Here is a 27,436-nt window from a genome sequence, read left to right as displayed (position 1 = left end):
GGGTGCAAGGCACAAAAAAAGAAAGCAGAAGGGACCGGTTGAACAGTGAGGAGCCGGAAGAAGGAGAGCAAATTCCTGATCGGTACCACCCTCGAGTAGAGCGTCGTTAAATAGAGACGGGGCCGCCGGGGCGGGGCGGGCGACACGGCAGCGACACGGGTGTGATCTCGGCTCCCGAGCTGCGGCCCGCCTGGCCGAGGTCCTGTGCGGCCGCCCCGGTCTCCGGTGTCCGCGGAGCCCCGCCGCCGTTCTGGGTTCCCGTGGGTTTGCACTTGGTAAACTTGGAAACGTTAGTAGTTCTGTTCGCACCCGAGAGGACCGGCTGGGGCACCGCCGCTCTGGAGTGAAGCCTGTGGGGAGTCACGGCGCGGAGGCTCGGCGCCGCGCCTACATCTCCTCGGAGTTCTGATGGGAGGCCTCCGGCTTCATCTTTTTTGATGGTGGCGCTCCTTCCAAATCCTTGGGGTGCGGGGTGGGGGAGAAAAAGGAGAGAGATGGGTAAATAAGGCCAGGAGACAGGGGTTCGGGCCAGGGGCGAGGCGGAGCGGCCGTGCGGTTGCTGGCCGAGCCCGGCGTGGACCACACGAGGTCCCGGAGCCCTGGAGAGCATCGCGCTCCAATGTGGCCGTGAGTAAGCGAAGCCCCGTGTCCCCTGCTCCTGCCCGGCCCTGCTGGGCACGGCCACCCGGGATCGTCACCTGTGCTGCTCCCTGTGCCTCCGAGCTCCTGGCCCGACCCCGGCCCAGCCTGGACTAGGTTTCCCGGGAGCCATCTTCGCATCTGTAATTAGCGACGAGGGCAATTATCTGTATAGTTTCTGGCCCCTCTGCCCAAACTCTAGGCCAAACTCTAGGGCCATCTCAGGAAAGCCCAGACCCACTCCGCCACGTGGCAGCAGGTGCCTGGCCAGGGCGCACCCTCGGCGCTGTGTGCGTGTGTGTGTATGTGTGTGTGTGTGTGTGTGTGTGTGTCTTACTGGGAACCCTGGAGCATTCCACCTCTAAGCCGCACCCCCAGCCCTATTTTATTCTGATTTTGAAACAGGGTCACACTAGGTTGAGAGTCTCACTGCTTGCGGAGGCTGTCCTGCAACCTGCGATCCTCCGGTCTCAGTCTCCCAAGTACTGGAATGACAGTAGTGAGCCACTCTGCCTGGCTCTGTATTCTTTTGTTTTTTAAAACAGGCTCTTGAGATGCATGGGGCAGCACACTCTTGTAATCTTTGCCTGCGGGGAGGCTGTGACAGGAGGATCACAAGTTCAAGGACAGCCTCAGCAAGTAGTGAGACTCTCAACAACCTAGCAAGACCCTGTTGCAAAAAAAAATAAAATAGGGCTGGGGGTGTAGCTCAGAGATAGAAGCCCCTGGGTCCAATCTCCAGCACCATTATAAATAAAATAAAATAAATAAATAAATTAATTAATAAACAGCAGGGTCTTAAATTGGCATGGTAGCACATGCTTATAATCCCAGTACTTGGAAGACTGAGTCAGGAAGATCGCAGGTTCAAGGCCAGCCTCAGCAACTTAGTGAGGCCCTCTGCAATTTAGTAAGACCCTGTTTTCAAATAAAATATAAAACTGGACGAGAAGTGTAGTTCAGAGGTAGAATGCCCCTGGGCTCAATCCCCAGTATCACACACATACTAAGTTAATTAATTAATTAATTAATTAAAAAATAAACAGGGTTGTGTTGGGTTACTGCACGTTGGTGTTGAACCGTGATCCTCTTGTCACAGAAGTACTGAGATTATAGGGATGTGCCATGCCCCAGCGCTCCCCGACTAACAAAAACAGCGGCCCCGCAGATCTCGCTGGCTCAGGCTGCTTGGTTTATATTTTTATTTTTTGTGGTACTGAGGATGGAACCCAGAGCTATATAACCAGCTATTTTTTATTCTTTTTTTTTTTTTTTTGGGCAGGTCTGGGGATGGAACCCAGAGGCATTTGACCTCCGAGCTACACCCCCTGCCCTATTTTGAAACAGGGTCTCACTGAGTTGCAAAGGGGCTCACTAAGTAGCTGAAGCTGTCTGTGAACTGCGACCCTCCGGTCTCAGCCTCCCGAATGCTGGGATTACAAGCGTGCGCCACCACACCCAGCTTGTTTTTTTATTCTTTTAAATTTATTTATTTATTTATTTATTTTGCGGTATTGGGGATGGAACCCAGGTGTGTTCTACCTCTGAGCTACACCCAGCCTATTTTTTTTTTTTGGTGGTACTGGGGATGGAACCCTTCTACCTCCGGGCTACACTCCCAGACCTATATATATATATATATATATATATATATATATATATATATATATATATATATATATATATATTATTTGGAAACAGGTTCTATTAAGGCTGGCTTCGAACCTGCACAATCCTCCTGTTTCCGCCTCCCAAGTGCAGGGATTACAAGCGTTCGCCACCACGCCCGGCTTAGGCTGCCTGTTTAATCCTCACTGCGGTCTACAACAGGTCCGTGGCCCAGGTGGTGGCGGGCCAACTGAGGCTGGGCCTGGTTAAGTGCCTAACTTCTCCTGTATCACTGAGGCGCTGGTGCTCGGAGCAGAACACAGAATGCTACTCACGGACCCTGCCTGACATAAAAGTGACAATTCCAACCGTCCAACCACAAAATAAAACAACAAGACCCCTTTCGACGGTCCCGGCCGCCCGGGCGGGCCCTCTGGGGCCTGGCTCAGTACCTGAGAGATTGCGGACGTCTCTGCGGCCAGCCCCGACTCTGCGGACGGCTGCCGGTCTACCTTCTCTGAACTGTTCATCGAGTTTTCCACCGAAGACTGCGTGTTCTGCTCATCAGAGGCGTCTGCGGGAAAAGCAAGACGACAGACGCCGATCTCAGATGTGTGACATGCGATACCAGATGGAAACAGGGCTAAAAATAGCCAGAAGTGGGTAGTTTGGGGGCTGGTGTCTCTCGGGGTCTGGAGGGGCCGGGGCTTGGGAAACGGCTTGTTTATTTGTTGGTGAGGCGGTTTTAAGGAGCAGGGGGCGCGGGCAGCCTGCAGGTCTCTTAATTCTCCTCTGCACACCTATTAGCGGCCTGGTGGGAGAACAGTTAAGATGCTGCGGGTGCCTGGCGCCCTCTAGTGGGCCCGCGGTGCCCAGCAATCATGGCTGCCGACTTCTCTTGCAGAGAGCCAGCCATCAGGAAAGCCTCTTCCCCTGTCTCTGTAAAGCGCCAGCATCTTCCTCCCAGGGAACACTGGAGAGACCTGACCCTTTGCGAACATTTCTCTCAACATGATGCCTGTTCTTCTCGTGGTCAGAGCATTGCCTGATCATTGCAGAAAACAATAGGAAAAAACAATCATTAAAATCACCTGCCATCTCGCACCACGGAACATTTTAGAGGATTTATTCCCGTCTCTCCAGATACATGCCCCCCCCCAACGTGGAAATAATTTTCCTACCTCCCCAAATGGCAATCACACAGAAGTGTTTCCAGGTTCCCCTCTAGGCACAAGAGTTTACAAGATGGCTACACAGCTTTTTGCCTTTTTTTTTTCTTTTTTTTGGTGGTACTGGATTCCTAGAAACCCTTCGTAGTGGAGAGTCTTGGCTAAGTTCCCGAGGCTGACTTTGAACCTGTGATCCTCCTGTCTCAGCTTCCCAAGTACTGGGATGACAAGTGTGCACCACCACGCCTGGCATGATTACCCACTTTTAAAAAGCACATTAAGGGTATTTCCATTCGGATTGCCCCCGTGTCCCTCTCTCTCAGGCACAGGGCTGTAACTATCTCTATATTTCCATCTTTTTAATAAACTTCTTTAAATCTTCAAAAAATAAAGCACATTAAAAGGCCTTTCTCACATGAAAAGAGACCCCGTTTCAAAAAAAAATTTTTTTTTTTTTTGGTGGTACTAGGGATGGAACCCAGGGGCCTTCTATCTTCGGGCTACACTCCCAGACTTACTTTATATTTTATTTGGAAACAGGGTCTCTTAAACCAGCTGAGGCTGGCTTCGAACCTGAGCGATCCTCCTGTCTCAGCCTCCCAAGCGCGGGGATTACAAGCGTGTGCCACCACGCCCGGCTTGTTTCAAAATTTAAAATATGAAACAGGGCTGGGGATCTAGCTCCGAGATAGAAAACCCCTGGGTTCAATCGCTAGTAGAAAATAAAAATAAAACAAACAACAACAAAAAAGCATAAGCAACCAAGCCTTACTTTCTGGGGTTTGGAAGGCAGAAATTAATAAAGGACAAATAAGGTCAAGGGTTAAATTAAGCGTCAAGGGAGCATTACACGGACAGTGAAGAAATGGCGGCTGTCTGGGGCCGAGGCAGGCTGGGGCGCAGGGCTGGGCCAGTACCAGTTGCAAGATCCTTCCTCCAGGGAGGCCGAGCAGGGACAAAGCGCTGTGGTTGGCCGGTGCCCCGCTCCTGCCCAGACCAGCAGCCCCGATCCCTTGAGGCCAGACCAGGAGACCCAGCACTGGCCAGGGCTCATGAGGCTGGCGCTGACTGGCTTTCTTGTTGCCCCAGAGAAAAACCAAGGTCTTCCATTGCTGAGGCTAGGTCCCGCCTACAGCCTGGGATAAGGAGGAGCAGGAAGGAGGTCTGGAGACAGATCTGGGGTTCAAATACTGCCCAGACTGCTTCTGCTACAGGCTTCCTGTGGGACAAGTGACTCGGCCTCAGATCCCTCTTCTGCTAAGTAAATAAAAAAATAAAACCGGAGCCGGGCGTGGCGGCGCACGCTTGTAATCCCCGCGCTTGGGAGGCAGAGACAGGAGGATCGCGCAGGTTCGAAGCCAGCCGCGCGCGCTGGCTTAGGAGACCCTGTTTCCAAATAAAAATGTAAAAATAGGTCTGGGAGTGTAGCCCGGAGGTAGAAGGGCTTCCAGGAACCCCAGTACCACAAAAAAAATAAAAAATAAAGAATAATAAAAAAAAAATAGAGAGCTGGGGGTGTAGCTCAGAGGTAGAATGCCCCTGGGTTCAATCCCCAACACCATAAAAACAAAACAAAACAAACAAACAAAACCCCAAAACCCAAACAAAACAAAAGAACTCAGAATTTACATATGACCCAGCAATGTCACTCCTAGGTATATATTTGGAAGTAATGAAGACAGCCGGGCATGGCGGCACAGGTCTGTAATCTCAGGTATCTGGGAGGCCAAAGCAGGAGGACCCCAAGTTCCAGGCCAGCTTGTGGGAACTTAGCAAGACTCTGTTTCAAAGTACTAAGTAAGAAGGGCTCAGGAGCACTGAAATACGGACAACACAGAAGAACCTTACAGATACCAAGTCAGAGAATCCAGACGCTACCGACCTCACAGAGTTGCATGGACTTTTTTTTTTTTTTGCAGTACTGGGGATTGAACCCAGGGGCATTCTACCTTTGAGCTACACGCCCAGCCCTTTTTATTTTATTTTTATCTTGAAACAGAGCCTTACTACGTTGCAGAGGGCCTCGCTAAGCAGCTGAAGCTGGCTGCGAGCCTGTGATCCTCTCGTCTCGGCCTCCCAAGTGCTGGGATCACAAGCGTGCGCCACCACGCCCAGCGGAACATTTTCTTTTTGGTGTGTGTGTTACTGGAGGCTGAACCCCAGAGCGTTCTACCTCTGAGCTACACCTCCAGCCCTTTCTATGTTTTGCTTAGAATCAGGGTTTCACTAGGTTGTTGAGGCTGCCCTCAAACCAGTAATCCTCCTGTCTCAGCCTTCCAAGCACAGAGATAATAGGCCTCTGCCACCACACCTGGTTTCTGATGACATTTATATAAAATATCCAGAACAGGCAAATCCGTTGAGACTGAATACAGGTGGATGGCTGCCGGGGAAGGGGAGGTGACTGCATCCTGGGCACAGAGTTTCCTTTAGAGGCGATACCGGGTGGTGTACGCTTGTGATCTCAGTACTTGAGAGGCTGAGGCTGGAGGAGCTGGGTTCGAGGCCAGCCTCGGCTACCTAGTGTGGCCCTCAGCACCACACACACACACACACACACACACACACACACACACACACACTACAATTTTTACTGACCTAAAATATCTGTTTGCTCTGTGTCTGCTCCTCTCTGGCCACAGCTCCTTTTCTTTTTTTTCTTTTTTTTGGTGGTACTGGGGTTCCTGGAAGCCCTTCTACCTCCGGGCTACACTCCCACGGGCTACACTCCCAGACCTATTTTTTAACTTTTATGTGGAAACAGGGTCTCTTAAGCCAGCGAGGCTGGCTCCGAACCAGCGCGATCCTCCTGTCTCCGCCTCCCAAGCGCGGGGATGACAAGCGTGCCCACCACACCCGGCTCCACAGCTCCTTTTCAACCCTGCATGTGGGCTCGGGCTCAGGCCCAGGTGCAGACTCCCGAGGTGCGGTGGGAGCAGGCCGGAGGCTCAGGGCCTTCCTCTCTGTGCGAGCTGCTGCTGGAACCTACCCAGGGGAAATTATTTGCCTGGGGCCTAAATTTAGCCCAGGGAGCTCGGACATTATGTCATTCCCTGAACTCAGCCAGCAGTAAACAAGTTCAAAGCCAGGGCGGGTGGCGGCCTGCCTGGCCCTGTCCAGCCACCTGGACGGCCGCCCGGGCCGGTCCTCCTGCCCCGGGAGCCTGGGCTCAAGCAGGTGGGTGCGGGCCCCGTGGCTGGGGTGGACTCTGGTGTGGTTCTCGGCACCTACAAAGCCTTTGGTGGAGGTGAAGTTTGGAGGAGAGGTCATAGGGGCAACACGTGGCACTTACGCCGGGCATGGTGGCGCAGGCCTGGACCCGATACATGGGAGACTGAGACAGGAGGATCTCAGGTTCAAGGCCAGCCTCCGCAAGCCTCGTCACCTAGGGTCTCGTCAACCTAAGGAGACCCTGTTCCCAAATAAAAAATAAAATAGGGCTGAGGGTATAGCTTGGAGGTAGAATGCTTCTCGGTTCAATCCCCAGTGTCAAAAATCAATCAATCAATAAATAAGGAAATAAATAATGTTAGTTATGGAAGTATTACCCCAAAATATAATTCCTACAGATGGACTTTAACTGCCCCTTTAGGGCAGAGACGCAGACCCTCGATATGGGGGGAAATAAGACCAGGGCCATGAAGAGTCCAGAATGAAGTCGAGCGTGGGGGCACACATCTGTCATCCCAGGACTTGGGAGGCTGAGAAAAGGGAAGATGGCAGGTTTGAAGACAGCCCTAGCAGGCAGTGACACTCTCATTAAACTAGCAAGACTCTGTTTCCAAACAAAAGTAATAAGGGCTGGAGGGCTGGGCGCGGGGGCGCACGCTTGACATCCCAGCATTCGGGAGGCTGAGAACGGAGGATCGCGGTTCACCGACAGCCTCAGCTACTTAGCGAGGCCCTTCGCAACTCAGTGAGACCCGGTTTCAGGATAAAGAATAAAAAATAGGGCAGGGGGTGTAGCTCGGGGGTCGAATGCCCCTGGGTTCAATCCTCGGTACCATAAAAATTTGGGGAGGGCGGAAGGAGGGATCCAGGATGGGAGAATCCAGGAAGGAGGGATCCAGGATGGGAGAATCCAGGAAGGAGGGATCCAGGATGGGATGCGGAGGGGGGCACACCTGTCCCAGCATCCCGCGTGAACCCTCTACAGAGCTGGTCTCCGGCCCCAGGCCTCCCTCTGCGCCAGGCCCCACTGGCCTCTGCTGACGTCCCGGCCTCCTTCCCTCCTTGCAGAGACCTCGCGCAAGAGGCAACTTTCAGTGCTATTTACTTACTTATTGTTTATTTATTTATTTACTTATTTTTTGCCAAAACCTCCTGTCTCAGTCTCCCAAATACTGGGATTACAAACATCATGTGCCTTGTCAATCTTTTTTTTTTTTTTTTTTTTTGCGGGTCTGGGGTGGAACCCAGGGGCATTCGACCTCCGAGCTACAACCCCTGCCCTATTTTTTATTCTTTATTTTGAAACAGGGTCTCACTAGGTAGCTGAGGCTGTCCACGAACTGCAATCATCTGGTCTCAGCCTCCCGAATCCTGGGATTACAAGTGTGCACCACCACTCCCGGCTATGAATCATCTTAAAATAAGGATATTCAGCGGGGCGCGGTGGGCACGCTTGTAATCCCCGCGCTTGGGAGGCGGAGACAGGAGGCAGGTTCGAAGCCAGCTGCGCTGGCGTAAGAGACCCTGTTTCAAAAATATAAAATAGGTCTGGGAGTGTAGCCCGGAGGTAGAAGGGCTTCCAGGAACCCCAGTACCACAAAAAAAAAAAAAAAAAAAAAAGGATATTCAGCGGGGCGCGGTGGGCACGCTTGTAATCCCAGTATTTGGGAGGCTGAGACAGGAGGATCGCAGGTTCGTGCCAGCCTCAGTTACTCAGTGAGGCCCTCTGCAACTTAGTGAGACTATTTCAAAATAAAAAAAAAAATAGGCTAGGGGCATAGATCTGAGGTAGAATGCCCCTGGATTCAATCCTCAGTACCATAAAAAAAAAAAAAAAGATTCATGCTAAAGTGTTTAGGAATTAACTGTGCTGAAGTCTACAACTTTATTTTCAAATGTCCTAGGAAAGCCGGCTGTGGTGGCGCACGCTTGTAAACCCAGCATGTGGGAGGCTGAGACAGGAGGATCACAGTTTGAGGACAGCCTTAGCTACTACTTAGTGAGGTCCTTTGCAACTCAGTGAGACTCTGTTTCAAAAAAAAAAAAAAACCACACACACACACACACACACACACACACACACACACACACAAACGGCTGGGGTGCAGCTTGGAGGCAGAACGCCCCTAGGTTCCATCCCTAGTACTAAAACAACAAAAAAAAAGTCCTAGGAAAAAACACTTACAAAGGAGAAAAGAAAAAAAAAATCCCCCAAATAACAATTGCCAAATTCAATACAGGAGCATATCACAGTATTTTGGTTGACATCTCAAAATAAACGAACACATACCCGTATCCACACAGACCTCCTCTCCCAGCCTCTCGGCCTCCGGTCGCGCCGGCCACCCCTCTCCCCACCCGGACAACTGCAGCTCCGGGGGTCCCCTCCTGACCTCAGCTCCTCCAGCCAGGTCACCACATCTCCAGCGGCTCCGTGCCGGCGTCAGACCCCGGCTGGGTGCGGTGGCCTCACGAGCTCAGCGCGCTCAGGCCCAGCCGCCTCTGTCCTTCCAGTCGCCCCCAAGCGCCTCTCCAGCCACGCCAAGCACGCGCCTGGTCCAGGGCCTTAGCGCCCGCGCCCTCCTGTCTGCCATCTCTCCCAGACCCCCGCCCCACCCTGCTCGCCAAATTTCAACCTCGTGTATCTGTGTCGCCGCAGTGAGGCCTTGCCTGCCCCTCCGGCAAGTCTCCCCAACCCCCTTCTCTACTTAAAAAAATTTTTTTTGGTGGTCCTGGGGGTGGAACCCAGGGGCTTTTTCTACCTCTGGGCTGTACTCCCAGACCTTTTTTATATTTTATTTGGAAACAGGGTCTCACTAAGTTGCTGAGAGCCTCACTAAGTAGCTGAGGCTGGCTTCGAACCCGCGCGATCCTCCTGCCTCAGCCTCCCAAGTATTCGGATTACGAGCGTGGACAACCACTCTGAGCTTCCTTTTTCTACTTGTAAGTCTCCACTAGATTGTCTCATTTTCTAATATCTTTTCCTTAACTTTTAATTTGTGACACTGGAGATGGGATCCAGGGGCGTCTGCCTCCTAGCTACACCCCCAGCTATTTTATTCTTTTATTTTGAAACGGGGTCTCACTAGGTTGATGAGTCTCTCTACTTGCTGAGGCTGTCCACGAACCGGCAACCCTCCTGCCTCAGCCTCCCAAGTACAGAGATTATAAACATGCGGCAGTACACCTGGATTTAGACTTTTCTTTCTTTCTTTCTTTCTTTCTTTCTTTCTTTCTTTCTTTCTTTCTTTCTTTCTTTCTTTTTGTGGTACTTGGGATTGAACCCAGGGGCATTCTAACTCTGAGCCACACCCCCAGCCTATTTTTATTCTTTATTTTGAAGACTTCTGCAGGGACTCACTAATGAGCTGAGGCTGTCCTCGAACCTGTGATCCTCCTGTGTCAGCCTCCCAAGTCCCAGGAATACAAGCGTGGGCCACCACGCCCGGCTTCAGATGGTCTCATTATTAATGGCTGCACAAGAATACAAGTTCTAGTAATACCTTCCTTTTACTGTTACTTGGGCTGGCACTCGGCACGGCCTCCTGGCCCGACTGGCTGGAGGGAGGCCCCGTGCGCCACAGCCCGGGGCACCTACCTTCAGCCCTGGGGTGCTCCTTGCCGTCGGCCTGCACCTCGTCCGCCTTGGCGTCGGCGCCGTCGCTGGGCACGGCGGAGCCGGGCTCTGGCGCGGGGCTGGAGTTACTGCTGTTCTCCTGCTTGATGGGGGAGGCGTCCGCTATAGAGCTCTGGTTGCTGTTATCATCTGCGTGGGGGAGACAGGGCACGGGATAAAATCCTGCAGCTGCGAGGAGAGGCAGCACCAGAAAAGTCGGGGTGCAGCTGGGCATGGTGGCGAAGCTTGGCATCCCAGTCCTTGGGAGGCAGAGACAGGGGGATCGCAGGTTCCAGGACAGCCTCAGCAAGTAGCGAGACTCTCACCAACCTGGTGAGAGGCTGTTTCAAGAGTTAAAATAGCCGGGCATGGTGGCGCACGCTTGTAATCCCAGTACTTGGGAGGTGAGACGGGAGGTTGGACAGCCTCAGCAAGTAGTGAGACTCCCTGCAACTCAGTGAGACCCTGTTTCAAAATAAGGAATAAAAAATATAGGGCTGGGCGTATAATAGAATGCCCCTGGGTTCAAAAAAAAAAAAAAAAGCTAAAAGAATTATTGTTAATTTTGTTACAAGTGATAACGGCACAGGAGGTATGGATTCAAAAGTCCTGACATGGGATCTACTTTAAAAGGCTTCGGTGCAGCCAGCCGTGGTGGCGCACGCTTGTAATCCTCGCGCTTGGGAGGCTGAGACAGGAGGATCGCACGGGTTCGAAGCCAGCCTCAGCTACTTAGTGAGGCTCTCAGCAACTTAGTGAGATCCTGTTTCCAAATAAAAATGTAAAAATAGGTCTGGGAGTGTAGCCCGGAGGTAGAAGGGCTTCCAGGAACCCCAGTACCACCAAAAAAAAAAAAAAAAAAAAAAAAAAAAAAAGGCTTCAGCGCTGAGCCAGGCAGGGTGGTGCACACTTGTAATCCCAGGTTTCGGGAGGCTGAGACAGGAGGATCATGAATCATGGCCAGCCTCAGCTGCTTAGTGAGGCCCTTAGCAACTCAGTGAGACTGTTTCAAAATAAAGAATAGCCAGGCGTGGGGGGGCGCGTGCTTGTAATCCCAGCACCTGGGAGGCTGAGACAGGAGGATGGCGCAGGTTCGAAGCCAGCCTCAGCTACTTAGTGAGGCTCTCAGCAACTTACTGAGACCCTGTTTCCAAAAATAGGTCTGGGAGTATAGCCTGGAGGTAGAAAGCCTCTGGGTTTCATTCCCAGTATGACAAAAAATAAATAAATAAGAGCTGGGCGTGGTGGCACACGCTTGTAATCCCCACGCTTGGGAGGCTGAGACAGGAGGATGGCATAGGTTCAAAGCCAGCCTCAGCTACTTAGTGAGGCTCTCAGCAACTAAGTGAGACCCAGTTTCCAAATTAAAAGAAAAAAAATATATATATATTTTTTTTAAAAATGGTCTGGGAGTATAGCCCGGAGGTAGAAAGCCTCTGTGTTCCACCCCCAGTACCACCAAAAAAATAAATAAATAAGGAAAGAAAGAAACAAACAAACAAAGAATAAAAATAGGGCTGGGGGTGTACCTTGGAGGTAGAATGTTCCTGGTTCCATCCTCAGTACCACAATTAAAAAGAAAAAGGGGACACAGGTGGTGGCGGTGCACGCCTGTGAACCCAGTACTTGGGAGGCTGAGACAGGAGGATCGCTGGCTCAAGGACAGCCTCAGTAAGAAGTGAGACTCATCAACCTATCAAGACCTTGTTTCAAAATAAAAATAAAGTAGAGCTGGGAGTATAGCTTGGAGGTAGAATGCCCTCAGGTTCAATCCTCAATGCCAAAAAATAAAATAAAATAGGGCTAGAGGTGCAGCTCGAAGGTCAAATGCCAGTGGGTACGATCTCCAGCACCACAAAAAGAAAAGAAAAAAAATAACAGGGGGGAGAAGTCATTTTGCAGTGAAGTTAATGGACAGGCTGGTGGCAGAGCTGGAGGGGCCAGGACACACCTCCCCTTACTCCATATCTTCTTGGATAGAGACTAATTTTAATTTTATTATTATTATTATTATTGCTTGTGGTACTGGATATTGAACCCAGGGACATTCCACTTCCAAGCTATGCTTCCATTCTATTTTTTTTTTTTTTCAAACAGGGTCTTGCTAAGTTGAGGAGGCTGTCCTTGAACCTGCGATGATCCTCCTGTTTCAGCCCCCAAATACTGGGAGGACAGGCGTGCACCGCCACCACGCCCGGCTCCTTCTGGGCTTTTGGAAGCCTCAGTCCAGGCCATAAGCCTGGGGTCCGCTTATTAAAGGAAGCTGAACAGCAGCGCGGGCACCGGCAGCCGTGAAGTTGCTAAGGTCAAGTTAGGCGGCTTGCGCCATCTCTCTGAACCTTGGTTTTCTTTATCTGCAAAATGGAGCTTATTAGATCCCAGTGAGATAATGCTTGAAACAGGCTCGGCCGGATGCTTGGCATACTAAAGCTTTGTACATGGTGGCGGTTAACATTCCAAAGCTGTGCGCGTGCGTGTGTGTGTGTGTGTGTGTGTGTGTGTGTGTGTTACTAGGGACGGAACACAGGGGCATTCTACCTCTAAACCACACCCTTATTCCTATTTTATTTTGTTTTTTTGCAGTACTGGGGATGGAACCCAGGGCATTCTACCTCCAAGCTACACCCCCAGCCCTATTTATTATTATTATTTTTTTGGTGGTCCTAGGGTTCCTGGAAACCTTTCTACCTACACACTACATTCCTAGACACCGATTTTTTATATTTTTATTTGGAAACAGGGTCTCTTAAAGCCAGCGCAGCTGGCTTCGAACCTGCGCGATCCTCCTGTCTCCGCCTCCCAAGCGCGGGGATGACAAGCGAGCGCCACCACGCCCGGCTATTCTTTATTTGGAAACAGGGACCTAGCCAGGAACCTCATGTCTCGGGCTCCTAAGTACTGGGATTACAAGTGTGAGCCACCACACCCAGCCTGATTTTATTATTTACTTATTTATTTTATTTTTTGTGGTGCTGGCCATTGAACTCAGGGGCATTCTACCTTCAAGCTACACCTCCAGCCCTATTTTTTATTCCTTATTTTGAAACAGGGTCTCACTAAGGTGCAGAGGGCCTCGCTAAGTAGCCGAGGCTGTTCCTGAAACTGTGATCCTGTTTCAGCTTCTAAGTACTGGGATTACAAGTGTGCACCACCACGCCCGGCCCTATTTTATTTTTTATTTGGAAACAGGGTCTCATTAAGTTGCTGAGGCTGGCCGAGAACCTGCGATCTTCCTGTCTCAGCCTCCCAAGTACTGAGATTACAGGCCTGCACCCCCATGCCTGGCTCACTCAGGCTTTTAAGAGATTATCTCATTTAATCCTGCCAAGGACTTTATCTAGGAGGCCTTGTGATCTAGAGGATCACAGGTTCCCGGCCAGCCTCAGCTACTTAGTGAGGCCCTTTGCAACTTAGTGAGACCCTGTTTCAAAATAAAGAATTAAAAATAAAGCTGGGCGTGGTAGTGCACTCTTGTAATCCCTGCTCTTGGGAGGCGGAGACAGGAGGACCGCGCAGGTTCGAAGCCAGCCGCGCTGGCTTAAGAGACCCTGTTTCCAAATAAAAATATAAAAATAGGTCTGGGAGTGTAGCCCGGAGGTAGAAGGGTTCCCAGGAACCCCAGTACCAGCAAAACCAAACCAAACCAAAACAAAACAAAAAAAGAATTAAAAATAGGGCTGGGGGTATAACTCCAAGGTAGAGTGCCCTGGGGCTCAATCTCTAGTAATGAGAAGAAGAAAAAAAGAAAAGAAAAGAAAGGAAAAAATAAATCCAGTTTGGAGCTTCCCAGTAGCAAAGCAAATAGAAAATACTAAACCAGGTGTGGTAGCACTCACCTGTAATCCTAGTAGTTGGGAGGCTGAGAAAGGAGGATCACAGATTCAAGGCCGGCCTTAGCAACTTAGGCCCTCTGCAACTTAGTGAGATCCTGTTTCAAAATAAGATAAAAGAAAATAAAATAGGGCTGGGCATGTAGCTCGGAGGTAGAATATCCCTGTGTTCAACCCCCTGAAACACACACACACACACACACACACACACACACACACACACACACACACCAGGCATGGTGGTGCACTCTTGTAATCCCAGCATTTGAGAGGCTGAGACGGGAGGATCCCGGTTCACAGACAGCCTCAACTACTTAGCGAGGCCCTTTGCCTGAACTCAGTGAGATCCTGTTTCAAAAGAAAGAATAAAAAATAGGGCTGGGGATGTAACTCGGAAGTAGAAAACCCCAGAGTTCTATCCCCAGTAACAAAGGAAAAAAAGAAAAGAAAAGAAGAGAAAAGAAAAGATGTCATTAAGACAGAAAAGAGATATATATATATACTGCCCCCAATCTTCCTGGGCACCCTAAGCTGACAGAAACATCTGAGAGGTGTTTGTCAGAGGGAAAAGAGGGTCTTATATATTTTTTATTTTTCTTTGGGGGAGTACTGGGGACAGAACCCAGGGGCATTCTACCTCGGAGCTACACCCCCAGGCCTATTTTTTATTCTTTATTTGGAAACAGGGCCTCACAGAGTCGCAGAGGGCCTCGCTAAGTAGCCGAGGCTGGCCTCCTGTCTCAGCCTCCCAAGCACTGGGATGACAAGCGTGGGCCACCGCGCCCGGCAAAGAGGGTTTGATTTTTCGGTCTCTGGTTGGTTTTGTGCGTCTTGGCTTGGCGCAGGGGCAAAGCAACTCCCTCTCCTCCTGCAGCCTTCTCCCTGCACGGAGGCCTCCTGGTCCTGAGCAAACTGCGGGAGGAGTAAGAGCACGCCGAGTGCTCCCGCCCGGCGCGGCTCACCGTGCACGTCCATCATCCCCGGGGAGGAGCTGTTCTCCGGCGTGGTCACCTCCGAGCCACATTTCTCCTCTTTGCCTTTTTTCTTATTCTTGTTTTTCTGGAGGGGAAAATGAAGCAGAAACCGAGTTACTAAATCGAGTGCGCGCGCACCCGTGTGCAACCAGAGTGTAGCGTGATTTTCTTTTTTTTTTTTTTTTTTGCGGGTCTGGGGATGGAACCCAGGGGCATTTGACCTCTGAGCTACACCCCCTGCCCAATTTTTTATTCTTTATTTTGAAACCGGGTCTCATGGAGTTGCGGAGGGCCTCATTAAGTAGCTGAGGCTGGCCTTGAACCGTGATCCTCCGGTCTCAGCCTCCCTAATGCTGGGATTACAAGCGTGCGCCACCATGCCCGGCTTAGCGTGATTATTTAATTCCATTAAATCTATGCCTGGCTTTTCTTTGACTTGCATTTTTTTTTTTTTTTTTTTTTTTTTGCGGTACTGGGGATAGAACCCAGGGGCATTATACTTCCATGCTACACCCCCAGCCCTATTTTTTTTTTCTTTATTTTGAAACAGGGTCTCACTGAGTTGCAAAGGGCCTCAATAAGTAACAGCTGAGGCTGTCTGCGAACCCGGATCCTCCCATCTCGGCCTCCCAAATGCTGGGATTACAAGCGTGGTACTAAGGATTGAACCCAAGGGTGTTATACTTCTCTGAGCGACACCCCCAGTCCTATATTCTTATTTATTTTGAAACAAGGTCTCACTAAGTTATGGAGGGCCCTTTGTTGCTGAGGCTAGCCTGGAACCTGCAATCATTCTGTCTCAGCCTCTCAAATCCTGGGATTACAAGCATGCACCGCCACACCCAGCTAAAGAGTAAATTTTATAATATGTGTATCGTCTTAAAAAATATTCTTTTTTTGGTACCGGGGATTGAACCCCAAGGCATTCCACCTCTAAGTTACACCACCAGCACTTGTTTTATTTTAATTTCAAAATGGTCTCATTAGGTTGGCGAGCATTTCCCTACTTGGCGAGTCTATCCTCAAACCTGCAATCCTCCTGTCTCAGCCTCCCAAGTACAGAGACACCTAGATGAATCATCTTAAAAATCTGCTTTTAGTGGGCGTGGTGGTGCATGCTTGTCATCCCAGCATTCAGGAGGCTGAGACAGGCCTGGCCACCTGGCAGACTCTGATGCCGGCCTCGCTGGTTCCAGCACCGGCCTCACCCCTCAGCAGGCTCCGATCCCGGCCTCGGAGGCCCCAGTACCGGCCTTGCCTCATGGCAGGCTCCGATTCCTGCCTCACTGGTTCCAGCACCGGCCTAACCCCTCCCTCGGCAGGCTCTGATATATAATATATAATTATATATAAATGTATTTATTTTTATTTATTTATTTACTTGGTGGTACTGGGGTTCCTGGAAGCCCTTCTACCTCCGGGCTACACTCCCAGACCTATTTTTATATTTTTATTTGGAAACAGGGTCTCTTAAGCCAGCGAGACTGGCTTCGAACCTGCGCGATTCTCCTGTCTCCGCCTCCCAAGTGCAGGGATTACCAGCGTGCGCCACCACGCCTGGCAAGAATCTCCATTTTATTGAGATGCTCAGCCAGCCTAGAAATTATGACAGTAGAAGAAAAGAGAGGCGGGCAAAACAGTGTATTGCAAGTCACGGCTCAGAAATAAAATGGTATTAGTGCTCTGGAGCACCTCCTAGGAATTATCTTGGTGACACAAGGTATTTGCTCAGTGCAGAAACCCTGCAACTGGGCTTGTCCGCTCCCCTACACAGAAGTGGGAGCAGCCCCCCACCCTCCCCCTATAGGGTGACCTGTCTGGTGCTGCAGGATAATCAGGGCCAGGCTGTTTTCACAATAAACTCAGCGCTCTTTGCTCAGCCTGGAGCTGCCCGTCCTTCCAGCGGCCCAGATACTACATTTACTCCTTGACCATTTTCCATTTGGCACTTTCCTACTGTCTGTTTCATTGTATTCTATAATTATCTTCCCCCAACGAGATTAGAAATTCCTTGAGAGCAGGGACCACATCGTCTCAAATGCAACTGGCGTTTCTACACCACTTAATGACGCGCAAGGCCCGGGCATGGGCCGGAGCCAGGCGCTGCCTTCGAGGAGCTGGGAGGCTCTAGTCGTCTTCCAGAGACTCGCAGAGAAACCGAGTCTCTGTCCCCTGGAGGGGAGTGGCCCTGGTAACTTCAGGAGGTCAGGACAGAACCAGAAGGGACCGCAAACACTTGAGTTCTCAGCTCAACACCGGCCTACCCGGGGCAAGCTTATGACCATGGTGTCAACACAGAGTCTCTGCCCTGTCTGGAGTCCTGGGGCCCAGGAAGCAGGTAAGTAAAGAGAGAAGGGAGCCTGGCCCCCACCTGTGTGGTGTGTTACTGGGGATTGAACCCAGGGACATTCTATCTCCGAGCTACACCTCCAGTCCTATTTCATATTAAAACATGGTCTCACTGAGTTGCTGAGAGCCTCTCTAAGTTGCTGAGCTGGCCTCAAACCTGTGATCCTCCTGTCTCAGCCTCCCAAGTACTGAGATTATAGGCATGCACCACCACACTTGGCTAGCTTTCATCTTTATAGAGAAAGCTAGACCTTGGACTCCCCCTCAGTAAAACTTCTTAGTCAAGACCATATCCGTCCCAGGAGAGGTTGGAGCCCTGAGAGTTAGTTTTGTTTTGCGGTACTGAGGACTGAACCCAGGGGCATTCTACCTCCGAGCTTCACCCCCAGCCCTATTTTTGATTCTTTATTTTGAAACAGGGTCTCACTGAGTTGCAGAGGGCCTCACTACGTAGCTGTGGCCGTCCGCAAACTGCGATCCTCCTGTCTCAGCCTCCTGAATGCTGGAATTACAAGTGTGTACCACCACGTCCAGCCCCGTGGGTTACCTCTGAGCCCTCTTCCTGGATGACAGGACTGAGTTTGGGCAAATAGGTAGGCAGCCCAGGCAGGAAGAACAGTCCCTCTAAAGGCCTCTTGGAGAGAATGTTCTAGATTGTGCCTGGAAATCAGAGTAACTGACCTAGGGTCTTTGGAGGCAACTGGCTTGAGAGCCACAGAGCTGGAAAACCGGGTCTGCAAATGGGGCAGAGCCCGCCTGGGTGGGACCCACAGCCATTCTGCTCCCTCTGGTGGCCGCACTGAGCAGGGCTCCAGCCCTGGAGCCCCTCTAGGTAACTCGGGCATCGCGCACCAGCAGGCTGCCCCAGTCCTAGGCCCCGCGTCCCGTGACAGCCCCACCTACTCACATCATCCACCTTCGGCTCCGTCACGGGCACCCACTTGTAGATTCGTAGGGACGTGTCACCTACGGTCACCCACTTCTTCTCCCTGTGGGGAACCAGAAAGAGCCATTACCAGAGGGCAGGAACCTGCTCATCCCTGCGGGAGTACAAGTCCCACTTCCTTGGGACTTCTTAGCCCCAACCCATGAAAGTGGGCTGCAGTCCCAGCTCTGCCCCCTCCACAGCTGGGCCCGCTGGGCGGGTCACCCGCCAAGCCAAACCCCATCGCGCCCTCAGAAGGGGCTCGGCAGCAGAATGGGGGAGTGACCCCTCTCCTGCTGGCAACTGCCCTTTGCAACACCCCCAAAGAGCAGAGACCAGCGGCCCAGGCCAAAAGGGAGGTCCCAGACCCTCGACAATTCATTAAGATCCTGTTTCAGAAAAGCCGGGTGTGGTGGGCACGCTTGTGATCCCAGCATTTGGGAGGCTGACACAGGAGGCTCGTGGTTCATGAACAGCCTCGGTTACTTAGTGAGGCCCTTTGCAACTCAGTGAGACCCCTTTTCAAAAAATAAAGAATAAAAAAAGGGCTGGGTATGGAGCCCCAGTACTGCAAAAAAAAAAAAAAAAAAAAAAAAAAGGAAGAAAGAAAAGAAGAGAAAAGAAAAAATGAAAAGGAAAGAAAAAAAAAAAATACCCAGCTAACCTAACCCAAACCACAAACACCTCCACCCCTGACTGTCCCCTGGCTCCACCTGCTCCCTGAGGGGGGGGGGGCTGCTGTATTAGTACACTACGGCCATTTCTCACTCCGCCTTTGTGCTAAACACTGGGCAAGTGTGACCGAATCTCTCGCTTTTCTGTTTTTGCAGAGTCCAGTCAGGCCTCCATCCCTGCCCCTTTTAGCAGGGAAAGAGTAACCTTAAACCAGGCATGCTGGCACACGCCTATAAACCCAGTACCTGGGAGGCTGAGGCAGGAGGGTCGTGGGTTTGAGGCCACCCTCAGCTACTTAGTGAGGCTTTCCACAACTTAGCGAGACCCTGTTTCAAAATAAAGAATGAAAATGAGGGCTGGGTGTAGCTCAGAGGTAGAATGCCCCTGAATTCAATCCCTAGTACTGAAAAAAAAAAAGGTGTGGTCCCCCAGGCCAGCTACCTCCTGAAGGCAGGACGGACACACCCCACAATCCCAAAGATCTGCCGCCTCATTCTGAAAGATCTTTAAGTGCCTGCAGGGTCAGGGGTGTTCCCAGGAACACACTCAGCGGCTGGCTGAGCCAGGATCACAATGGCCATTGTGGGCCAAGCCGGGCCTCATCCCAACAGGCCAAGAGAGAGCGACCGCTGTCGCCCCATTTTACAGGTGGGGAAACAGAGGCCCACAGAGGGTATACCACTAGTTCCTGGTCACACAGACAGCCGGCGGCGGAGCAAGGACTGCACGCTGGCTTTGAACCCACAGCACACCTTCTGCTCTGCTGTTGTTGCAAACAAAAACCCAGAGTCCAGCGGGCGTGGAGGCGCACACTTGTAATCCCAGTACTGGGGCGGCTGAGATAGGAGGACAGTGGCCGGCTGAGATAGGAGGACCGTGGCTTTAAAGCCAGCCTTGGCAACTTAGCGAGGCTCTCAGCATCCTGGTGAGACCTTGTTTCCAAATAATAAGTAAAATCAGAAAGAAAAATAAATAAATAAAGTCAGGCTGGAGGTGTACCTTGGCGGTAGAATGCCTCTGGTTTCAATCTCCAGTACCAAAACAACAAAGTAGAGTCCACTCAGCATCAGTCGGGCAACACACACAGGGCTGAGGAGTGCGGGTTGCTGGACTCCTCTGTGCAAACGCTCACAGCCTCTCACACACAGGGGCCTTCAACTAGCTTCCTTCCCCTGGGCCGCAGGAAACCAACACATTCAAGGTTTGATTATGCTGATAATAGTTGTTTTTTTTGTTTTTTGTTTTTTTTTTTGCGGGTCTGGGGATGGAACCCAGGGGCATTCGACCTCCGAGCTACACCCCCTGCCCTATTTTTTTATTCTTTATTTTGAAACCGGGTCTCACTGAGTTGCAGAGGGCCTCACTAAGTAGCTGAGGCTGTCCGCGAACCGCGATCCTCCAGGTCTCAGCCTTCCAAAGGCTGGGATGACAAGCGTGCGCCACCACGCCCGGCGATAATAGTTGTTTTTGTTTTGTTTTGTTGTTTTTTGCGGTACTGGGGATGGAACCCAGAAGCATTCTACCTCCAAGCTACATACACCCATTCCTATTTTTTGTTCTTTATTTTGAAACAGGATCTCGCTAAGTTGCAAAGGGCCTCACTAAGTAGCTGAGGCTGGCCGCAAACCACGATCCTCCTGTCTCAGCCTCCCAAGTACTGGGATTACAAGTGTGCGCCACCATGCCCGGCTGATAATAGTGTTTTTTATTTTTTAATTTTTTTGTGGTACTGGGAATGGAACCCAGGGGCCTTCTACCTCCATGCTATACCTCCAGGCCTATTTTATATTTTATTTGGAAACAGGGTCTCACTAGTTGCTGAGAGCCTCACTAAGCTGCTAAGGATGGCTTCAAACCTGTGATCCTCCTGACTCCACCTCCCAAGTACGGGATTACAAGTGTGCGCCACCACGCCCGGCTGATAATAATATTTTTAATAAAGGTGATTGACTTGCAACACCCGGGCAGACAAGGAGCCAAGACAACTGTCAAATGTCCAAGGCCATCGGCGGAGTGCCGCAGGGGTCTGTGGCTCCCTCTGCCCCAGCTGGCGACCCCTCTGCTCAGTCCCCAGGAAGCCCAGAGATGGGAAATTGTGCGTCAGCGGCAGTCCTAGCTGTGGACACTGAGGGGCTTTGGGAAAGAGGCAAGAGCACCCAGAACACAGCCGGGCGTGTAGAAAGACTAAATCCTTACTTCTCATCACGCACAGGAATCAACTCGAGATGGATCAAAGACTTGGAAATTGGATCAGAGACTGTGAAGTTAGTAGAGGAGGGCATAGGCTCAACACTCCAACATATTGGCACAGGCCGTAACTTTCTCAACAAGACCTCCAAAGCTCAGGAAATTAAAGCAAGAATTAACACGTGGGATGGCATCAAACTAAAAAGTTTCTGCTCATCAAAGGACACCATCAAGAACCTAAAGAGAAAACCTACAGAACGGAGAAGATCTTTACCAACCACCAGTCTGGTAGGGGGCTAATATCCAAATACACAAAAAGCTCAAGACTCTACACTAGTAAAATAGATAACCCGATCAAGAAATGGGCCACTGAACTGAATAAACACTACACAAAAGAAGAGACACAAACGGCCAATAGATGCATGAAAAGATGTTCTACATCATTAGCCATCAGGGAGACAATCAAAACCACACTGAGATTCCATCTAACCCCAGTCAGAGTGGCAAGCATAAAGAAGTCAAATAACAACAAATGCTGGCGAGGATGTGGGGAAAGAGGAACTCTTTTACACTGTTGGTGGGAGTGCAAACTAGTTCAGCCGCTATGGAGATCAGTGTGGAGATTCCTCAGAAAACTGGGAATGGACCCGCCATCTGATCCGGCTCTACCACTCCTGGGTATCTTTGCAAAGGGGTTGAAATCAGAGAACTACAGTAACATAAGCATACCCGTGTTCATAGCAGCACAATTGTAATAGCCAAAATATGGAACCAACCTAGGTCTCCATCAACAGAGGAATGGATTGCAAAATTATGGGAAATACACACAATATAAAGAACAAAATCATGTCATTGGCAATAAGATGGAAAGACCTGGAGAACATTATGTTAAGTGAGATCAGCCGAGCACAGAAGGAGAAGGGACATGTTTTCTCTAATATGCTCAAGCTAGGGAGCATTGGGGACACCAGAGGGACTCCAGATAATGAAGGGGAGACCTCAGCAAAGCTAGAATGGAAGGATAGGAGAGGAAGAAGGCTGAGGTTGATTAATGGAGGCGCTACATTCAAATATGTGTAGAAGTGTGAATGGTCAACCTGCACACTCAGTGCTGGGGGGGAGGGCACCAAGCACGGTGTGAATGTGTGCCATTTTCAATATGACCCACAAAAAATAAGAAAAATTTAAAAAAAGGGCAGGGGTCATGTGGCTCAGAGGTAGAAAACTCCTAGGTTCAACCCCCAACACGCAAGCAAATAAATCCCACATTTTGCACTCGGAGCCCAGCTGTGGGCCCGGACCTGGGCCTACGCCGGCTCTGCCTGCCTGTCTGCGGCAGGGAGGTCCCTGAGATGGCGCCCCAAAGAAGTGCAGGTCAGGCTCCTGTCTCCAACTCCCACCTCTCCCAGAGCGGGGTGAACGGGCCCTCAGGCCAAGAATTGAGGGGTGCCGGAGCCCTGCTCCCGCTGCAGCTCAGGCCTTTGGCTTCAACCCTGGCCCACCATCCTGGAGAGGGACCCACCACTGTGCCTCCCTTCCCCATCTCCTGGGCTCGCGGCCGGCCTCACGGGGCCACCAGACGGACAGGGAGGACCGAGAGGCAGCAGCTGGGCGGGGAGGCCCAGAGCGCAAGGCCAGGGCTTCTCCCGCGGGCGGGGAGGCAGGGCTGGCTGGCAGAGGGGTATTTTTTATTTTTCTCCTTGTAGTACTGGGGATTGAATCCAGGGGTGTTCTACCTCTAGGCCACACCCACACACACACACACACACACACACACACACAGCCTTTTTTTTTTATTAATTTATTGTAGTGCTGGGGAATTGAACCCAGGGGTGTTCTGCCTCCGAGCCATAACCACAGCCCTATTTTATTTGATAAAACAGGGTCTTGCTAAATTGCTCCAAGCCTCACCAGGTTGCTGAAGCCGGAGCTACGATCTTCCTGTCTGGTCTGGCCTCCCAAGTACCGGAATTACAAGTGTGAGCACGATGCCAGGCTTATTTAGTTTGAAATAGGATTTTTTTTTTTTTTTTTTTAATGCAGGTCTGGGGATGGAACCCAGGGGCATTCTAACTCTGAGCTACACCTCTGCCCTAGTTTTTATTCTTTAATTGTGTGTGTGTGTGTGTGTGTGTGTGTGTGTGTGTGTGTTACTGGGGATGGAACCCAGGGGCTTTCTACCTTCAAGCTACATCCCCAGCCCCACTTTCTTATTCTTTATTTGGAAACAGGGTCTCACTAAGTTGCAGAGGGCCTCACTAAGTAGCTGAGGCTGGCCGCAGTTTGCTATCTCAGCCTCCAGAATGTTGGGATTACAAGTGTGCACCATCACGCCCATTTTTTTTTTTTTTTTTTGGTACTGGGGATGAACCCCAGGGTCATCTTACCTCGAGCTACACCCTCAGCCCTATATTTTAGTCTTTTTATTTTTTGAAACAGGGTCTCACTGAGTTGCAAAGGGCCTCGCTAAGTAGTAGCTGAGGTTGTCCACAAACCGCGATCCTCTAGTCTCAGCCTCCCAAATGCTGATATTAAAAGCATGCGCCGCCAAGCCCGGCTTTTCTGAAACAGGATCTTGATAAATTGTAGAGGGTCTGGCTCTCAGTTGCTGAGGCTGGCCTCAAATCTGTGATCCTCCTGTCTCAGCCGCCCAAGTACTGGGATATTTACAAGTACTCTCAAGCCGTCATGTTCGGCTCACCGGAGGAATTTTTAGGATTACTGTGCCCAGAAGAAATTCCCCTGTAGGCTTAGGTGCTGCTAGGCACCTGGACTCCCCGCTGAATAAAACACAGGACTGGGGGTGTGAGTCAGTGGTGGAGCACGCACTTAGCACTATGAGGCGCAATAAGGTTTTGTTTGATCCCCAGCACCGCAAAACAAACAAAGGAACACATGCCTAGCTACATTTGAATTTCAGATAAACTGATGGTTTTTTAATATAAGTGATAATTTTTTTAGTGCAAGAAGTACGTTCTAAATATTGCATGTGATACATTTAGAAACATTTTAAAATTTTACTTCTGGCAGCTGTCATTCCAGTACTTGAGAGGCTGAGACAGGAGGATCACAGGCTGGAGGACAGCCTCCGCCAATAGCGAGAGTCTCATCAACCTAGAAAGACCCTGTTTCAAAAAAAAAAAAAAAGCAAAATAGGGCTGAGGGTATAGTTCAGAGGTAGAATGTCCCTGGGTTCAATCCCCAATACTACCAAAACAAATTATTATTATTTTTTCAGTGTCAGGGATTGAACACACGGATACGTTCACGCTAACACATGTTTAACCACTGAACTATATCTCCAGCAAAAGCATTTATTTTTCTTTTATATGTTTTGTTGTTAAAGCCGGGCGTGGTGGCGCACTCTTGTCATCCCAGCATTCGGGAGGCTGAGACAAGAGGACTGTGGTTCGCCAACAGCCTCAGCTACTTAGCGAGGCCTCTGCAACTCAGTGAGACTCTGTTTCAAAATAAAGAAGAAAACACTGGGCTGGGGGTGTAACTCGGAGGTAGAATGTCCCTGGGTTCCATCCCCAGTACCTTAAAAAAAAGAAAAATATGCCTCAGCAACTGAGTGAGGCCTTCCACAACTCAACGAGACCCTGTTCCCAAATTAAAAAATACAGTGGGGCTGGGGGTGTAGCTCAGAGGTAGAATGTCCCTGGGTTCAATGCCAGTATGCGCGCGCATGTGCGTGCCTGCACACACACACAGACACAGACAGACAGACACACACACCCCTCTGTTATCCCAACACTTGGGAGGCTGAGACAGGAGCCTCACAGGTTTGAGGTCAGCTTCAGCAATAATAAATGGTGGAGCCGGGCGTGGTGGCGCACGCTCGTCATCCCAGCATTCGGGAGGCTGAGACTAGAGGATCGCGGCTCACAGCCAGCCTCAGCTACTTAGCGAGGCCCTCTGCAACTCAGTGAGACCCTGTTTCAAAATAAAAAATAAAAAATAAGGCAGGGGATGTAGCTGGGAGGTCAAATGCCTCTGGGTTCCATCCCCAGACCTGCAAAAATAAAAAATAAAAGAAGGTGGGGAAAAAAGGCTACAGGTTTGGTTCAGAGGTAGAATGCCTCTGGGGTCAATTCCTAGTACCAAAAAAGGTGGTTTTTTTCTTCTTCTTCTTCTTGTTGATCTGAAATACAAATTTAACTGGGCGTTCTATATTTTTATTTGCTCAATCTGGCAACTTAACTCCTCCACCCGGCCAGTGGTGAAATGCATGGTTAGTGGCCAGTTAATAAACAGCCCAAAAGCCTAACTGGAAGACCCAGTGGAGGGCCAGACTCAGCTTCTAGGGGCTGGAGAAACCAGCAACAAGACCAAGTTGTTGTTTTTTTTGTTTTGTTTTGTTTTGCTTAGAAGGGGGAGGAAAAGAGGACCAAGTTTCTACAAAGTCCACCTCATACCAAGGACACTTGGAACCCCATCCTCAGCAGCTCTGGGAGGGAACAGCATGAGGGCCCCCCTCACTGCCCAAGGTCACAGCAAGGAAGTCCAGGAGAAGCCCAACCCGGACATCCCAGAAGCCCAGGGTCTGCAGACCACAGGACCTGCTGTTTCCCAAGGGCTCCCGATCCCTCTGGGAAGCCTAGGGAGGGCCGGCCGGCTGCTCGGAGCTGCGGGGCGGGCTGGGTGGGAAGCCCATCCTACCATCTGCCCTCAAGGCAGAGCAGCTGGCGGCCCTGGACCGCAGCTGTCACCGGGTGCAGGAGCCTGGCCGGCTGGGGACCTGGGGCTGCCTGCCACGCCTCCCTCCTGGAGCTGGGCACTGCGGCTAGCACGGGCCCTTTCTACCCTCACCCTCGGGGCAGGGGACAGACAGAAGGGCCGCCCGCCCAGACACCATATCTTTCTTCGCACAGGGGCTGTCTCTGGGAGAGGGGGGGACTCCAGCCTTCCCACAGGGAATCGCACCGGGAATCCCCCAGGAGAAGAGCTCTGGGCTGTTTTCCTGTATGTTCTGGCCTGTAGCCGTTTCTGCCATTTTTAAATGGCTCCAGTGGGGCACGAGGCACCCAAGGAGGCAGGGGCGCTCCGGCCGGCACCGGGCTCTTGGATCTCAACTTTGGAAAGCCTCCCCTTCTCACGGTTGTGAAAATTCTTTGTCCCAGTGGGGCCAAACCCAGCCCAAGGCCGGGCATCCGGCCATCCGCAGACAGGCCTTCCATAGGAGGCCCGGGACCACGTGGACTTTATTGATTTTTTTCCCCCTTGCCTTTTCTGTTGGGTTTGACTCAGAAAGGACAGCTAACTTGTGACTCTCGGCCAGACCCGAGGCTCTCGCCCCGTGGTTTTTTGAGAGACCCAGGCGTTACTCAAGAAATGACACCCCCAAACATAAACGGAGCCTACCGGCCGGGCCTGCCCTGTCTCTGCGCTTTGAATAAAAGGGTCAGGAGCAGCCCGGGCGGGGGGCTGACACCCGGGGACCCCGGCGCCGCGGCTCCTCTCCCTCCCGGGCCCTGATTAAGCCGTGGGAAAAAGAGAAAGAAAAAAAAAACATAATAAAGTTGAAATGGAGACGCGGGGAGTTTTCAACAAGTCCAGCCCAAGCTGGCGACTGCTGGCGCTCGGGGCCTGGCCCGGGCGGGGGTCGCGGTCGGGGTCAGACCCCGCGGAGGCCGAGAGGGAGGGGGCCGCGGTGCGGGAGGCGGGCGGGGGGGGGGACCCACCGAACCCCACCAGACCCCACCAGACCCCAACCAGACCCAAGGAACGTGCCCTCCCGCCCCCCTGCCCGCGAGGCCGCGATGCCATCCGCGCTGGGGGCGCTCGGACCCCCGGACCCCCGGACCCCCGGACCCCCGGTGCGGGGGACAAACCCGGCGCCCCCCCCCGCGGCCAGCCCGGCCGCACCCCGAGGCCCGCGCCCCCCAGATCTACGGCGGATCCGGGGCGGACTCGGGCCGGGGGCACAATGGGCGCGGGCGGGGGTCTCGGCGGGCAGGTGTCCGCCCGGCCCGCCGCCCCCTTACCATCTGCGCACTTTCTCGATGGCCGCCATGACCCTCTTGATATCATCCTTGGCCCGGCTGCGGGTCTCGGCGCGGACCGACCTGCCCGACATGGCTGTGGCTGGGGGAGCGCGCCCGCCGGGCCCTGGCTCGCACGCACACGCTCGCACACATGCACACACGCGCACACACGCACACACACACGCACACACAAAGCCCGTGCGCCCGCGCCAGTGCGCACGCGCCGCGCAGCAGCTGCAGCCGGGGCGGGGCGGCCTTTGGGCGCCGTGGCCCCCCGCCCGGGCGCCGCCGGGACCCCCACCCCGG

At 51.7% G+C, this 27,436-nt stretch overlaps 1 protein-coding gene across 2 annotated transcripts; it reads right to left on the bottom strand.

The window, feature by feature from the left end:
* Nucleotides 1-387: 387 nt before the first annotated feature.
* Nucleotides 388-27,222, bottom strand: BCL7A (BAF chromatin remodeling complex subunit BCL7A; the record flags this gene model as incomplete). 2 transcript variants are annotated; one of them, XM_080717951.1, is made up of 6 exons in its annotated part: nt 388-459; nt 2,646-2,821; nt 10,186-10,353; nt 14,996-15,092; nt 18,264-18,345; nt 27,131-27,222. In XM_080717951.1, 6 exons carry the CDS (start codon nt 27,220-27,222, stop codon nt 388-390), a joined length of 687 nt encoding a protein of 228 aa, XP_080574077.1. The 2 variants fall into 2 exon arrangements, with proteins under 2 accessions (XP_080574077.1, XP_080574078.1); XM_080717952.1 differs by having other exon boundaries at nt 2,700-2,821.
* Between the last annotated feature and the right edge of the window lie 214 nt (nt 27,223-27,436).

This window comes from Muscardinus avellanarius (assembly GCF_963383645.1).
Source record: "Muscardinus avellanarius genome assembly, chromosome: 21".
Taxonomy (NCBI): Eukaryota; Metazoa; Chordata; class Mammalia; order Rodentia; family Gliridae; genus Muscardinus; species Muscardinus avellanarius.
Note: the sequence above shows the minus strand (reverse complement) of the source record. Positions and strands in the feature narration are given on the sequence as shown.